Consider the following 16,912-nt stretch of genomic DNA (forward strand, 5'->3'; position numbering starts at 1 on the left):
GACCAAAGTGGATCCTGTCCATTTTAAAGCTATCCACACACTCTCTGCACCAGCAGCCACCGGCTTGATGAGCAGTCACCCTTGCCAGCATGCTGTGCAGCCTTGGTAGTTTAATGCTCTGGCTAGAGCATTAAAGCTCTTATAAAGCTGAATCAGAACCAGGCTTCTCAGTCCATCCAACTAACTGTTATCTAAGCTAGAACATGCTGGGATAGAAAAGTGTACTAAACCTGTCCTTGCCAACTGTACTCCATTTTCCCCTGGAAGCATCAGGGACCACATGAGAAGGATCATCTCCACGGTTTATTTTGTTGCCTGCTGGTGTCCTCAGCCTTATGGGAACAGTGGCCCTGTACAAGATCAGGCTTTTCTAGGTTTTGAGAGCCACACCTTCAATATTTCCATCACTTTTTTTTATGGTTTATCAAGAAAGATAGGAATGGGAAAGAATAAACTCAAGGTGCTTCCTTGATGTGTGTGTCATGAAAATCAAACAAGGACTGGGGTAGGAATCAGAACGGGCATCAAGTGTCATGGGCTTGACAAAAGGCAGTTGATTCAAGGCATCCTGAAGATGCCCAAGGAGACTCTCTCTACCTTAGGTTAGCATCTAATCTAGGCTAAGCAGATTGCTTCAAAAGATCTGTCTCCACATAATGAACTTAATAGAACACATGAAAAGGAGCATCCACAGAAGCAGAGCATCTATTCTCTTCCCTCCCTTGATCCCTACTGCCACTGCCAAGTGGGTACCTGAGTCCTGCTTCACATTGCTCAGGCAAGGTGGCCTACAGGAAGACAGCATCAGGGCATCTGCTGGTTCTTTGCTCTTCTCCTTTGAAGTATCCTTGGGAGCTATGTCTTAAGTTAGGAGTTCTGTCTTGGTAAAAACTCATATTGCACTCTCTAGGAGAACTTAGCAGATATCCTTGTAGAATTAACAAGTTCACATAGCCAGATAGTGCAAGGCATCAGATCTGATCCATACAGTGTAATCTTTAAGGAGTAGATGTTCTGTTACCAAGAACAAATGCAATCTAGGTGAGGGAACAATCAAAGAGAGTGGACATGCAAGGGGAAAAGGTACAGAATAAGCCAAAGCAGAGAGTCGTAGTGAGAGCCAGGGTAGAGGTGATGATGACAGATAATCATAAAATTTAAACAAAAGATAATGAAGCAAACATGAAATCATGTGGCCATCTTTTGGTTTTGATGGGGCAAAATAACTCATCAGTCAAGTTCAAAGCCATTTTGTCAGGGCTTGGTTTGGATAGGATCAGAGCTCAATAGTGTAAGATCTATGAAAAGAGCTCTAGGAAAATGCACTTTAAGTAGCTGGCATTCTTTGAGCCCCTACTTCCAGCCAGGCAGCATGTCAGGTGTTTGTGATGGCTGTCATGCAAGCCTGGGGATGGCTGTTCTCTTTCAGGGACAGGAGCTGGAGCTTAGGGAACAGCTAGTAAGTTGGCCTGCTACTAAGTTTTTCAGTGCTAAGGAAGGGAATTCTCAGGTTCACACAGAAACTCTCAGGTTTACTTGTGGAGGTCAACCTCACAACGATTTTTGCTTTAACCTGGACCATGGTCCTCATCTGAAGATCTTATCTTCCAAGAGTTGTGTCCCCCCCACCCCTTGCCAGCACTGCTTTGTGTTGAGGGTGTCCCTATCAGTACTGTAACCTTTGCCAGTCTTATAGAAGTGACATGTACACTCAAAGATGTAAGAGGGAGATTCTTTGCTTTCTAGATGTGTGTGCTCTGTTTGGAGTCATTAACTTCTATGGAGAATTTATCCTTTTCAAAGCAAAGACCCATGCTGTAGCCAAGGAGTAAGACAACTAACCAGCTTTGGCTTCTTCCCTTGAAATGGGTCCCTGCTTATCCAATGTCTTAATTCCTAACCATATGATTGATGGGCATGCTATCCGTAAAATCCAGTTCATATCATCTGAAGTAGATTTTTTAAAAAATCTTTTTCTCCATTTCCCTGGCTCAATAGCCTGGATGGAGAACCGAGGCAGGTGAGCCAGGACAAGCAGATAGTGATGTAGATTAGCAGTTGATGCTATTATGCACAGTCTTTTTTTAGCTGAAGAATTTAAAAAAAAAGAAGGAAGGAAAGAAAGAAAGAGGCAGAGAAAATAGGACCAGAGTAATTTACCCTCACAGTACTCTCCCCCCCAACCACATCATCTTTTGCAAATGAGTAGTTTAGCTTGGCTCCCTGCTGTCCCTTGAGGGTTGGGAGAGAGAGAGAGAGAGAGAGAGAGAGAGGTGGCACTCTGTGGGTGCCTCCCGTGTGCCACACAGGACTCTCCTGATTACATTTTCCATCCTTTTGTTCTTTTCTTTTTTATTGTTTCTTGCCCTTTTCCCTGTCCTCCCTTTCACGCGATTATTTTACTGGTATTCTTAAGATCTTCTTCCCTACTCCCAATTACTTAGAAGAAAATGCATTGTAGTGTTTTATGTCTAAATTGAGGAAAACCACCAGGGTTGATGAGAGCTAATGTTGAATATGGGGGTGAGTCTTTTTTTTTAACTTGACCAGAAATGGGCTTGATGCTTTTACTTTACCACTCACAGGGCTGTGGAGCAGGGAGGGGCCTGTGCTACTGTTCTCTACAGATCACCATCTTTTCAGTATCTCTTCTGAATTCCTTCAATTCTGAAACAATGAGTAGCAGTTGGCTTGCCTGCCGGTTGTCTTAACACTGGGAGAGGTACCACAGGCAATTAAAGTCAGGCTTTGTGGGATCTGGTGTTTTACTTGGAAAGACAACTTGCTCCCATGAAACAAATTAGAGAGTTGCATAACATTTATATAATCTAGTATTAAATTTGTGGCTTACAATTCATGGCAAGGTTCTAGAAGACAGAGGGGACAGAGGCATAAGAAGGAGATGGTTCGAAAACTAATCAAGTCCCAGTTATATTTGGATGGTTCTGTGGTGGATATTTTAGGCTGTCACGATCCTTTTATTCAATCACAGAAATAACAAGGAGGAGGCACTCTAAGGTACTTAATTGGCCTATTTTGTTTGTTTGTTTTGTTTTGAGTGTAACCTTAGGATTGGTGGGCAGTGGTGAGGGTGGGGGTTGGGAGTTGGGGTGGGGCATACTATATTCCAAGCAATAGTGTAGATTTATAGGGGTTAATCTTGGGCAAAAAGAGTCAAAACTGGGCAGTAACTCTTGTCTTATTGCTTAGAAAACAGGGATTTATTCAGTGTTGGTGACTGGGCTTCAGTTTCCCCATTGGGAAAGGAAGATTCTACACTGCATCTTTTTAAAAGCCAGTTGTAGCACGATTCCTTTTCTCTTGAGCATTCTCCCCAGAACAACGCCACTAGAGCCAAAAGTGGACAGAGTCACAGGCAGGAGAAACTTTTCTCTTCTCTTCTCTTCTCTTCTCTTCTCTTCTCTTCTCTTCTCTTCTCTTCTCTTCTCTTCTCTTCTCTTCTCTTCTCTTCTCTTCTCTTCTCTTCTCTTCTCTCCTCTCCTCTCCTCTCCTCTCCTCTCCTCTCCTCTCCTCTCCTCTTCTCTTCTTTTCTTTTCTTCCCTTCCAACCACACCCAGCAGTACACATACGCCATGCCCATTTGCAAACTAATTCTTAGAACATCATAGAAACAGTTTAATTAGCTCCAACATTGAATCTTCCTATTGATGCATATCCAGTTAGTTCCTTCTCTCTCTCTCTCTCTCTCTCTCTCTCTCTCTCTCTCTCTCTCTCTCTCTCCTCAGTCTCTAGTATTTGCACCAAACAAGAAGTATATACCAAGGTATCTTCCAAAATCTTCCAGGTAGCTACCTGGAATGCCAGCTTCTACAGATATTAATAGATGCCCCATGCCAGATGAGAGAATGAAACTCTTTTGACCCCATTAACATTAGTCAATATTAAGTGAAGCATTCAACTTATCCGTGGATAACTGTTGAGACCCCATCAAACCCGGAGTCCTTAGTATGTCAACAGGTCTCAAGCTTCTGTAACTACAGAGCCATTCTCCTTAGTGATCACCTTACAGGAGAGATATTATCTATGGGTGACATGCATTTTGATTTTATGATAATGAAGTCAAGTTAGGAAATTCAATGGTGAGAGTGATGAGGGATGGAGAGACGTGAGAAAAATCGCCTGAAATATTTGCAGAGTATTATCCAGATTAGACCTGGAATGCTCTGGGCCATAGTTCTTTAATGCTACAAGGCTTTGAACAGACTTTCTCTCATACGCTGCATCTGGTTTTAGTCAGTGTGCACTTGGTGTTAGACGCCATGTGATTTTGTAGGACAGCTCTACTTAAAGATTGGTGATACCCTCGGCTCAGAATGGAGAAGCCAACACTCCAGAGCTATATGAACCAATTAGCCTCACACATGGGGTACATGCTCTTCTCGTCAGCCAGAGCAAGGGTATTGTTTGAACCTAGTCCCTGGAGATGAAGTCAGAGGAGGCTGCCAGTGGGGAGAGGGGGACTTTGGGTGGATGGAGTTAGGTAAATGTCAGTTTGCAGGGTCTGGGAAGCAATTCTGCAACTTGAAACCCCAACCTGGAAATGGAGGGTTTAATAGCACTGTAATGCTTTTTATCTGTCCGCACTGTCTGCTCTCCTCTACATGCAAAGCAGAGAGGAATGGCTATCATGAAAACAGAGTTTGCTTCCTGATGACGGATATTCAGGAACGGATGGCAATGACACATGTATATAATCTGCTGCAAGTTTCCCAGGACACTTTGTCCAGCCTTGAATTTTACTGGACTTCATGGAGAGTTACAAAGCCTTCAGGAATGTGTCTCAGGCACAAAGTACAGCCTTCTTACTTTGAGAGGAAGAGAAGTCTCCAGAGTAGAAATAGGACTTGTCTCGGGAGCGTGTGAGCATCTCCATGCTGAGGTTACAGATCTCACAATTTCCCCCACAGTCTGAATTCTTTCTCTTCTTTCTTTCTCTCTCTCTCTCTCTCTCTCTCTCTCTCTCTCTCTCTCTCTCTCTCTCTCTCTCTCCCTCCCTCCCTCCCTCCCTCCCTCCCTCCCTCCCTCCCTCCCTTCCTCTCTCTCTCTCTCTCTCTCTCTCTCTCTCTCTCTCTCTCTCTCTCTCTCTCTCTCTCTCTCTCTTTCTTTCTTTCTCTTTTTGCTTCTAGAACTGTATTTCTTTAGCATTTACCCATGGGACACTCAGAAGATGCTGGACAAACATTTTAGGTATGTCCACCTCCATCTCCCCATTCCTGTTCTTTCTATATCCCCCAACATGTTCTTCCCAGCTTCATGGCTGTTTTATCAATACCCTACTAAGTTTAGTTAGAGCTCCCCATAAGCATATGGCTCTGGGGCCATCCTCTGGAGCATGCAAACCCTATTGGAGGCTAAAATCTCAATAAAGAATAATTCTTCTCCCCCCCCCCCCCCGGCTCACTGCTAAGAACTCCTCAGGACTTTGAAGAACAACTTTCAAGCTTAAGTAATTTTATGGGGAATTATTTCTAAATGAGCTAGCATATTAAAAAAAAGATAGAAATGGTCTAATGACTATTTTAATATAGTTACACGGTTATATCCATGCTCACTTTATTCTTAAAAGTGCTTTAGTCTATATTTTTATCCTTAATGACCAAGTCACTTGCCATTTCCCCCTCTCTATTGATAATTATGTGATACTGAAAGACAAAGACTTTAAGCTGACATTTTCAACGAGTTCATGATGTGTTCGGGAAGAGTGTGTGTACGCACCCATTACTTCCAACCGGAAACCACAGGAACATGATGCGCCTAAGCAAAGAGGACCCACACCTGGCTACAGCCGTGCAGCACCTAGGAAGGGAAAGAAAGAGCTCTCTGTGGGACACTGTTGCTTTCCTGGACAGTTAGTGCTGGGGTTTCTGGAACATCCCTCCACTCTGAACTGTGACTTCCTCCTTCTATCACACTCGCCAGGTTCCTCTCCCTTCGTCTTTACTCTGGGGTTCATGCAGACCACCCTGTGGTGCCTTCTTTTTCACATCTTCACCCGTGGTCTACCTGAGCTTCCCTCCTAGTCTGTTGAGTGATTGTTCACCACAGCTTGTGTGCCTCTGGGTTCTGAAAGCAGTGCTTAGTCTCCTCGGATAGTTTCTCTTATGGCCGACTTCATCCACTTCTCTCTGCCTTGTACCCACCTCACTTTAATTCAGAGTTGATAGCGTGCGATTTAACATAATTGGCAGCCGTTGAATTTTCCTAAATTTGTGCTTCAAAGTCTATATTGATTTAATGTATTAACTACCTATTATATGGAAGAGACACGATACAGAATTATGCGTTTTATTTTTGTGAATCAGTTACATTAAACTTGGAGAACAGTTTTCAAGCCCTAGTAATTTTATGGGGAATCATTTCTAAATGAGCTAGTGTCTTTTTTTTTAAGATAGAAATAGTTTAAGAGTTGAAGTGAAGGATCTTCCCTCTCCCTTGAAGGTGATGTCCTTGTAAAATTCCCCTCATGGCGCCTCACACAAAGCCCTGAGTATCAGCAGTGTTATGTTTGGTGAATGTCATTAACTAATTCACTCATTCCATACACTCATTCCAGTCCTCAGCAATTGTTTTATCTGACGAGGCTTCAATCACTATGATATAGATGTAACTTAGTTTTCATTAATACACGTGATGTTCAGATATAGTTGTAGCATGATATATATGTACACAAATATCTTAACAGCAGTCAACTGGAAATGACGAAGGTTGAATAGTAGAAAGAGTAGCTCTTTTTGAGGTGTTGACATGGGTACTTATGCTACCTGTAGGTAGTCGATCCAGTACCCCACATGAAGCTAAGGCCTCCCCCCAAAGCCCTCTAACCTCCCAGATGCTTATTTGCAAAGCTTGGGTTTGAACTCAAGTCCGTCTGAGTCCTGAGCTTTAATTCAAAGTTGATAACATGTGCAATTTAACATAATTGGCGGCCGTCAAATTTTCCTAAATTTGTGCTTCAAAGCCTATATTGATGTAATGTATTAACTATCTATTATATCGAAGAGACACGATACAGAATTATGCATTTAATTTGTGTGGATCTGTTATACCTCCCAGTCTTCTGATAACATAACAAAACTCACAATTTAGAGAAATAATGTCAAAGTAATGTTACCACCACAGAATTTTAGGACGGGATCTTATCGAGGGGGAAGTGGGGAAGGAATATTATTGCTTTTCCAGGTGCAGCTCACAAGCAGCACTCCAGACCCAGGTTGTTAGGAACAGGCTCAGTGATAGGGGAAAGGGCAGCCTTGTATCCAGGGTGGAACCACAAAGTTTAAAAAGCAGACACTGAACCATATTACTGGGCACCACATTGATGACTATTCATAAGCATGGTGGCTCGGCTCTGAGTCACTAAGAAAGAGCTGGCAGCTAGGCTTAATAAATTCTGCTAAAAACAGCAGGTTGTGCATAATGTGTCCTGGAAAGACTTCAAGCCAGAGCCAGTCTAGGGGCCACCACATCCAAAGAGGTTCTACTTCAATTTTCTCTAGAGTCTACTTATCTCTCACTCTGAAGGGGCGTGCAAAATAATGCATTACTGAATATATGTGTAAATACCAGTGGATCAGTATGCAAATATGAACTACATCACATGCATATTAGATGATTCTATATCTTAATGCTGTGGTATCCTGTATACCTTTGAAGGACCTGAAACCCCTCTTCGTGGAGCTCTCTTGGTGTAAGGAAGATTTGTTCCCTGTCAGTACTTTGCCTTTCATTGTGGGGTTGCCTCATTCCACAAAGCCGAGTTTCCCTGTAAACTGTGAACTTGGCCCTTTCGAGAAATGCACCTGGCCTTCCCTTTTCTTAGGCTTTAATTTCGAAGCAGGAGCACAGAAGCAGGAGCGCATGCTAGAGTCAGGAGCCACGGTCGGGCTGGTCTGAATATCGCTCCCTGTGTTTCTTAGAGCCAGGGCTGGGCTGCGCTGTGAGCCTCCATCCGACCTTTGCTTTGCAGCTCTTCTCCAGCTCCCAGACTGTCAGGATGCAGTCCAGTTTTCCATGAAGCCCAGCTGGCCTGAGATCTGCATCCTGGGAAGGGAGCTGGAGGAGGTTTATTTAAACAACAACTTACAAAATAAATAAATAAATAAACCCACAAAGGCTGGGGCAGTTGAAGCACAGCATGTTTATTTTAGTTCCTTTCTTCCCAATCTGTTATTTTGGAAAATCGATCGCATTGCTGTTCTGTTTTGAGACAATTAACTACATTGATTGAGGGTCACGGTTAACTTCCTGGTCCAAGGAACCGGGCAGTGGATTCTTTTGGAATACTTAATGATACCAGTAGGTTTGTGGTGGCCAAGTCAAAAGCTTCTTGTTTTTATTTTTATTTATTTATTTTTTTAGGAAAAAGAAAGAATTTTGAATGGAGTGGGATGGGTTTTTTTCTTCTGTTTTCTTTTGGTGGTTCTGGGATTGAACCCAGACCCTCAAACATGCTAGGCAATTGCTCTACCCTCGGCTACACCCCTAGCCTTGATCATTTCTTTTCTGAACACTTACACAGAAGTTTATTCAGTCTTTAACTTACTCGTGAGGGCTATTTAATGGCATCTTGCTATTTGGTCACTTCAGCGTTTGATGAGCAGCTCATGAGAACTAACTTAATCCAAGGTCTGTCTGAGTCCCGGGAACCCAGTAAAAGCAAACCAGATCAAGGCTATCTCTTCATGGAGCTGATAGTCTATGCAAGGAACCCAGAAAACAGCTAAAAACATCACTCTGTGGGCCTCTAGTCCCTATCTGTATCTGTGTCTATATTAAGAAAATTTTACAGCATTCAGAAACATTACTGGCTACTCCAAAGCTAGGGTGAACTCCCCTATGGAATTTAATTCCGGAGACTTGAGTTTCAAATGTCTCCTTACCAAGTTTATCTTTAGGGATCCATGAGACCTGACCTCTTTTGCTAAACATTGGTTTTAGCTGTTTCTTGAAAGGAATAAAGAAAACCAGAATGTTTGTATGTTTGTGTGATACTCCATGCATTTGCTCGCTCTCTCTCTCTCTTTCTTTCTCTCTCCCCCTCCCCATTTCTCCTCTCTCGCTCTCTCTCCCTCTCTCCCTCCGTTCCTCCCTTCTTCCCTTCCTCCTTCCCTTCATTCCCTGAGAGATCAAATTCTGATGACCCAACAGGCACTCTTTTGGAATGAAAGACCTCAGCTCCTGAGAGAAGTCTGATTAGGTAGGAACAACCCAAAATACATGAATGAGCCCATGAGGCACATGTGGAGGTGGAACTGTGCTGCTCTCATTAATACTCTTTGCATTATTTATTTATTTAGAATGGTGTGTGTGTGTGTGTGTGTGTGTGTGTAGGTCTTAGTATAACTTGTGGCAGTTGATTCTCTATTTTCAGTCATGTGGGTCCCAAGGACTTGAACTTGGGTCACCAGACTTAGCAGCAAGCACCTTTATCCCTTGAGCCATCTCTTTAGCCCTGAATTTTAGATACATCTCAAAATGTCATTCCTGGTTACACAAAGACGAATGCTCCAGAAAGAAAGAACAACGAGTCTGTTTCTTTGGCTACTGACATTCATATCATATCCTAAGGTGGGTTTGGTCTCAAAGCTTTAATTACGCGTTGTGTTAGAGCTTCCTTATTTAAGTGTCTGTTCCATGTCCATCACTCAGCACCCCCTGCCTATCTCGAAAGAAATGGGTATTATCATTCTAATTGAGAAGGAGGGAGAATGCTGTGCGAATTATTAATACATAAATTAAAAAATTAATCTAGAAGGTGCGTTAGCATCCCTGGAGAAGCACAACCCAAACACAAAACATATTTAATATTATTCTGAGCTCCCACAGAGAAGATCCAAGCTTCTGTAGCCTATGATTCTACTGGTAAACTGAGGCATGGAATGTGGCAATTGCAGAGCCCAGAGTCTGTGTTCAAAGCCCTTTATTGTACTTGAGAGTTTTTTTTCTGATGATTAGTGTTAATTAGTTTTCCATAAACAATAACAAACTGCCCCTTCCCTTTTCTCTATCCCGCTGAGTCTTTACACTCGATTTCTTTTTCTTTTTTTTTTTTTTCTTTTTTTTTTTCTTTTTTTTTTATTAGGTATTTAACTCATTTACATTTCCAATGCTATACCAAAAGTCCCCCATATCCACCCACCCCCACTCCCCTGCCCACCCACTCCCCCTTTTTGGCCCTGGTGTTCCCCTGTACTGTCGATTTTTTTTTCTTACTTGACTTTCTAATGTGGCAGATAGTTAGTTCAGGGTTGTGAAGCTGGTGCGGGAAATTTGGCATTGTGTGTGTGTGTATGTGTGTGTGTGTGTGTGTGTGTGGTGTATGTTCTAGTTCTCTTTTTGCACATGGCTCAGCACTTCGCATTGCTTTTCTTTTATATAAAGCCAGTGGCTAGAGGACACACATGTAGGCTGCTGGTGGAGTTGCTTCTGAGCTCTGCTGGGGAGCTGTTCTCAGCTTAGCTTCCCAGAGAGAACAGTTGTGTGCTTCCAGTGCTCCAGACATGGAAGGTAAAGGAGCTACTAGGGATGAGATTGATGTTTTCAAAGGCAGAGAGAGAGGGTAAAGTCCAGAAATTATTGTAACATGATAAGCAGTCTAGAGAAAGAGGACAGTTGTGGCATGATGATGACAGCCATTAGTCAGGGGAGCTTGCTGCTTCTAATTGGTTAGGTTTCTAAACCTTCCTGAAATTCACTCTCCTTACTTATGAACCACTTAATAGCCATGCCTGCCCCCTGAAGTCTATCGGGCACAAGTCCCCGGAAGAGCTTAGGTTAGTGCTGAGCGCACCGCGAGAAGGCCACAACAGGTCAGCGTTGCTTAGGTCATCACCTTCATTATTGAGTACGAGGGAGCTATGGAGAGCACATGCTGTTGTTCCTCAGAGAAGATAGCTCTCCCAAAGACATGCCTTCCCCCAGGACTCTACAACGTGTTTTTCTTAGCACTCCAACTGTTCATGGATCATGCCTCCCTGCTCCTAGTGTCCTTTGGATGCCACAAGAGACCACACACAGACCCATGCTTCCTCTCCGGCCTTCCTGACTTTGCAGGTGGTTTCTTCAGACTGCTGCCTCCACAGCTGCTCTGCCTGCTCCAGTCCTCTCTGCTCTTTCCCCTGCTTCTGTCACGTAGAGCCCCATTTCTCCACCTCCACATCTGGATCTCTCTCTCTCTCTCTCTCTCTCTCTCTCTCTCTCTCTCAGAGACATCTTTGCCACCCATAGTTTGTGATGAGCCTGTGTCTTTTGGGCCCACACCACAGGGCTCTTCTGGCTCTCCTGTCTGAGTTTGGGGTAAACAAACACTCATATAGGCAGCTGGAAAGGACCATATTTTTGCTTCCTGGTAGCTGGGTAGTCTCTCCAGGCCATGAAGACTCAGTCCATGAGTCTTCCATCATCATACAGTCCCTAATGGTTTCCCTTGACTGTAATGTGCATGTGTATTTGCTGTTGAGGGGTTGGAGGAAATAGAGAGGGAGTCAGAGGAAACTGAACTTCACCAAAGAACACTTAACCAAAGAGGCTACTTCTGTTAACCTTTGGAGCTTTCCTCTGTGCAGTTACACATCTAATACATAGTACTCCACACTGGCATTCTTCTACTTTTCATTTTGATAATAGTTTCCCACAGTAGTTTATTTATATTATTACTTCCTGTGAAAGCAGAAGGGATGAGCACACATATACACAAGGAAGATAAATAAATCACATTTAAAGTTGTGTAAGTTTAGGAATAAACACTCTTTTAGTGTAGACATTTTATTATTACTGTCTTAACTTCTTTTCATTTTAGATTTATTTTTATTTTGACTTGTGTGCTTGTGTGTGTGCATATGCATGTGTGTGTGTTTGTGTATGCATGTACATGTGTGTGCAGTACCCCAAGAGACAGGAAGAGGGCATAAGATTCTCTAGCTGGATTGATTTAAAAGCAGTTGTAGGCTACCCAAGGACTTTGTTCTCTAGAAGAACAGCAAGTAGTTTTAACAACTAAGCCATTTCTCAAACTCTTTAATACCTTAAAATATTTACTTCATTTCTTATTGAAGCCACAAATGTTGAGCAGTGTTCCTTTTCCTTACCATATAGAAACCATATAGACAGCAGCCCGTGCTCCTGTTGGGATATAAGTGCAAAGCTAGTCGAGTTGTCACTTTGATAGTGAGTTATTTGGTGAGTGTTCTAATATTACTGGGTTAAGAAGAATGGATTCCTGTAAGGGTAATTGTGCCTACTGGAGTCAAACATTTAGTAGAGTTATGAGCATATTTACACATGGATTTATTTCAGGAATGTTTAGAATATTATGTATGGAAGACATTCATTTCATAACATATTTTTAGATTTGTTTATTTTTATTTTTTGTGTATGAATGCATTACCTACATGTTTGTATGCATACCATGGGTACACCTGGTACCTATGGAGGTCAGAAAAAGACATAGAATCCCCTAGAACTGGAATTACATATGGCCTCCATATGGGTGTTGGATACTGAAAACTGAACCCACGTCCTCTGTAAGAATACCTAGTGTACTGTTAACGCCTGAGCCATCTCTCCTGACTCTCCTTAGTAACTTTTAAGAACAGACATGAGGATTCAAGAGTTTCTCCTGGTCTCACAAACTGTTCAGTAGTAGAACGATAAACAGGAAATTCTTGATGGCGCACAGTTAATAGTTTTTTTAGGAGTCATATTGTGAATGTTGTAATCATCTGAATTCCTAAAAAGAGGCCGCGACTACTCTGACTTTGGTTGACTGCATAGAGACCGTGTGGTCAGGAAGTCAGAGGGTAGCCAAGCATGGGTAGGCAAAGAAGGATCTGGACCTGGTTTGGCTCTTGTTCTCTATACAGTATTAAACCTGATCTCCTTGTTTCTATGCCTATAGATTATAAGTGCAGATTAGAAGCTGCAGAGGACAAAAGCACAGACTAAAACAGAAGTCATTTCAAGTGCTTAACTGTGTGGAAGCATTTTAGGGTTGGGGGACAGCACTTCATACTTCAGCCATCACTCAGTGTTTTAATGTATTACAGCAAGATGTAAGACAGGTGACTTCAAATATGATCTTGGTTTATCAAAGTTAAGTTACCTTGCATGTTCTCCATGATTCAGACAGCATTCAAAGCATTTTGGGAAGGATTTCAATGTGAATAGAATACTTGTTTCCATTGTTATCTATTTGTCGAGAACTTCACACCTGTATACAATGCATTCTGATTATATTCAGACACTCCGCAACTTACACCTAGAGATCCCTCTCCCAACTTCATATCCTTCTTTTTGTCTCTCTCCCTTTCTTTTTTTTTTTTTTTTACTGAGTCTAATTAGTGCTGACCCTGTATACATGGGTGGGGCCATTGGCTGGAGCATGGTTCTCCTACCAGGGGCCACATCTATAAAGAATATCGATTCTTCCTCTATTAGGAACCATTAGCTCCCCAGCTAGAGGTTGATGTGGCTTCCTGATTGGCAGGGAGCAGTGGGATCGAGATGTACCATTTAAGGCTGATCCCTCCACAGATTTGTTCTCTGCATTTTGACCAGTGTAAGTTCCCATATGAATCACAGTCCCCTTCACAAAGATGCATTTTTAATGAGAGCTGAGAGCTGTGCTCACCAATGGGTAAATAGAGGCACATATTTAGAAGGTTGCTTGATATTCAGTCCATTTAGTAGGTTGTCCTCTAGAGTCCAGGAGCTCCCCAATCTAATGTAAATTTTCAAGGCAATATCATTGGTGCTTTTTGTGACTATATCCTTAGCTTTCCAGAAAACACGAGCCATGGCAATAGACTTGGTCTCCAGAGTTCCCTTATGGCATGGTCTTAGTGCAATATTTCTTTGTGACTCTCAGTTTCTAGCCAGTAAGCTCAGACTTCCTGTGTATTCGAGAGAAGAGGATGAGGCATCTCTGAGCCCTAAGATGACTTGAGCTCAGTGCTTTCTCTTATGTTTCCAGGAACATTTTGCAGCATTAGTTGTGGATTTTAGTATGAGTAACTTTCTCATCCTTCTGCCTGTCACAAGGTGCTAAGACAGTTTCCCTTGGTGGCAACCAGGGGCTGGATATGGTTTCTTATCACCTCACCCACGATTCTCGGGCAAAACACTTCAGCTGGTTGGTTTTCACACTTAAATAAAACCTCCTTCTACACTGTTGCCATCCAACAGTATAAACATAAGCTAGCATTGACTCATTGGAGACTGCCCATAGAGGATATTCTAGCTTCTGTATGTTCAGTCCATGCTTCCGTGTTTAGCTGTTTAGGCCATTGCTGACTTCTCAGAGAGATCCCTTAGGATGCAGTTCTGTCACAGGTCAAGCAGTCAAATGCCAGGGATGCTCTTCTTCTTTTTTTTTTTCTCAAATATCTAGATAATGCTCATTTTATGACCATTAATAACATTTTCTTTATATAAAACGAGGTAAGAGTAATAAAAAATAAATTTTGCTTTATAGTATAATTTGATTGCCAATAGCGTTCAGAAATGAACTTCCTCACTGTGCATGTGCCCCTGCATAGAGGCAGGCTAAGCCTCCAGCAGCCCCCTCCCCAACCTTCATTTCTCTTTTATGGAGAGTCTTTAGTTCATCCAGAGCCCTAAGCTATTCCAGGGGGGCAGATCCTTTGCTCCCCCCTTTAAAATGCTTTGATTGTGCCTCTGGTAGTTAATGCGCCAAATGGTCTTCTGGACTTTCATACGTGTGTTCTGCAGCTAATTAGGATGCCCAGGCCTACTGTTTCCTACCTTTGTGCTCTCCACGTGTTTAAGAGCTCAGTTCAAACACCAGGCCCATACCCTCTGGAAAGGCATGGCAAAGTTCTACTCTGATTTGGGCATCTGTTGCAAACAGGTTTTCCAAAGGATATCCTGTAGGAGATAAACCATTTCATTAGGCCAGGTTCCCTTTCCAAACCGGGAAAGTACAGGGCCTGCTGTGAAGGAAAACCCAGATAATGCTATTGTGGCTATAAGCAGAGCACTTGTAAATGTTGTTGCCGGCATCTTTTCCACAGGTTCCATCCAGACGGTGTCCACTGACAGGTTAATGACGTGTTTTAGAGCTCTGTTTATAGAGAGCTACGGTAGGGCAGCTGGGACATGAGTCCTTTACATATTCCAATGACCCTTCCTCCTTCCATGTCTCCTGCAGTTGATAACTCCTCATGCCATCCGAGTTCAGACACCTCCTCGGCACATCCCTGGTGTGGTGGAAGTCACACTGTCGTACAAGTCCAAGCAGTTCTGCAAAGGGACACCAGGCAGATTCATCTACACAGGTAAGCGTGCCTGCAGATGGGAACCACAGAGCTCTGTTGACTTCATGAGATGTTTTCCTTGATCGTGTGCATGTGCGCGTGCATGTGTGTTTAATGTCGCTTCTGTTAAGACAGATTTTTTTTCCCATTTCAACAAGTACATACAGGACCGAAGAAATTGCTTTGATTATTATTACTAAAAGTTGATGGAGATGTAATACTTAAAGCTGATGGAGATGTAATAGCTTTGCATGTTGAAAGAATTGGTTGCCTACTTAGAGAAATAGAGAGCGGGACTATATTAGACAGGACCAAGGTCTCTCTCTAGTAGATTGGCCAGCTTGTTGTTGGAGTTTGCTTATGGAGCAGGGTTGAACTTTGACGAACAGTGCTGCTTTTTTTCTAGCCTGCCGCAGCACTTGAATTAAACACATTTGGAAATTTTCATAGTTATTCTGGGTCGTGCTCTCTGCCCCAGTAAGCTGCATTTTGTCTGCCCCACCCCCAACAGCACTGGCACACGGACGTGCCTTGCGGTAAGCAGCTAGGGTTACAGGGTGCATCTGAAATCCCTCCTACCAGGCCCAGCCAATCAGGCAGGGACCTGGGCTGGCAGGATGTAGAAATATATGTAATGGGCTAAGCAAACACCCAGGGATCTCATCGTCGAATTCAGCATCTGCTTTGGAAGGGGTGGGCAGACTCTTTGTTTCTTACATGCTCAAAGGTGAGGTGTAGGCTGATCACGGGTGGGTGGTGTGGTAGATTTGAGGGCCCTTGGTTTCACATGACCTGGCTAGCTCCTTTCAGGAGCCAGTCACTGCTTTTCTTCCCCATTTATTATTAAGGGTCTGCTAGGCCTCTCCATGTAGATGGGAAGTTGCATTCACACAGAGGGGTCTGGAGCACAGAAGAAGCGCTTCTGTTAGCACATCCTAATTAAACCACACAATCCAATGGGCAGGTTTCATTTTTGCTCTAACGTTCTACCTCAAAGCATCTTCCCCTATAATTTTATGCTATGAAGCAAACCAAGCATGCTTGATAGCCACCCTGTCTCTCTCACACAATGACAGCTCATCACCAACAGACAGAGACAGACAAACAGAACGACAAACAAACAAACAAACCAAGTTAATATATTTTGACCCTCGGAAATGCCTCCCAGCCCTTTAAACAAAACACAGGGTTGGTGCCTGCCTGCCGATTAGTTTTAGTTAATTGAAAATTATAGGATTGACCCAAGAGGAAAATTTTGTTTGCACTCCAATCACTTTTACAAATTAAGGAAAATTACCACAATTTTGTTTAGCTCAGGTTTCACACTGAGTTCACGAAATTAGCTCAGCCATCCCAACAAAGTCAGCACTTTGTTAGTGAGCGCTTGAAAAAAAAAGTCTATCTGGAGTTTTGTGGTGTATACAAACGAAGCATAGAGAAAGCTATGATGCTTTATAGAAGTGGGCCAAGTGTTTTTAATTAGGCTCATTGGTTCAGCATAAGTTTTGAAGAACAATCAAAATAGCGGATTAGCTGTTTCTTTTAAATCTAGGGTTTCTTGCCATTCATTTTTCCCATGAGAACTTGCAGATAGCACTGTAAGGTTTTTTTTTTTTTTT

The 16,912-nt window shown here is 42.8% G+C and overlaps 1 protein-coding gene across 16 annotated transcripts in view; it reads left to right on the top strand.

Moving 5' to 3' along the window:
• Ebf1 (early B cell factor 1) overlaps positions 1-16,912 on the top strand; it is a 389,997-nt gene that overhangs the window by 291,162 nt on the left and 81,923 nt on the right. For all 16 annotated transcript variants that reach the window (NM_001362575.1, NM_001362577.1, NM_001362579.1 and 13 more), the window contains one exon: positions 15,188-15,314. In NM_001362575.1, coding sequence (NP_001349504.1) covers positions 15,188-15,314 — 127 coding nt within the window. The remainder of the gene's footprint in view (positions 1-15,187; positions 15,315-16,912) is intronic.

The sequence above is a fragment of the Mus musculus genome, chromosome 11 (assembly GCF_000001635.26).
Source record: "Mus musculus strain C57BL/6J chromosome 11, GRCm38.p6 C57BL/6J".
NCBI classification, from domain to species: domain Eukaryota; kingdom Metazoa; phylum Chordata; class Mammalia; order Rodentia; family Muridae; genus Mus; species Mus musculus.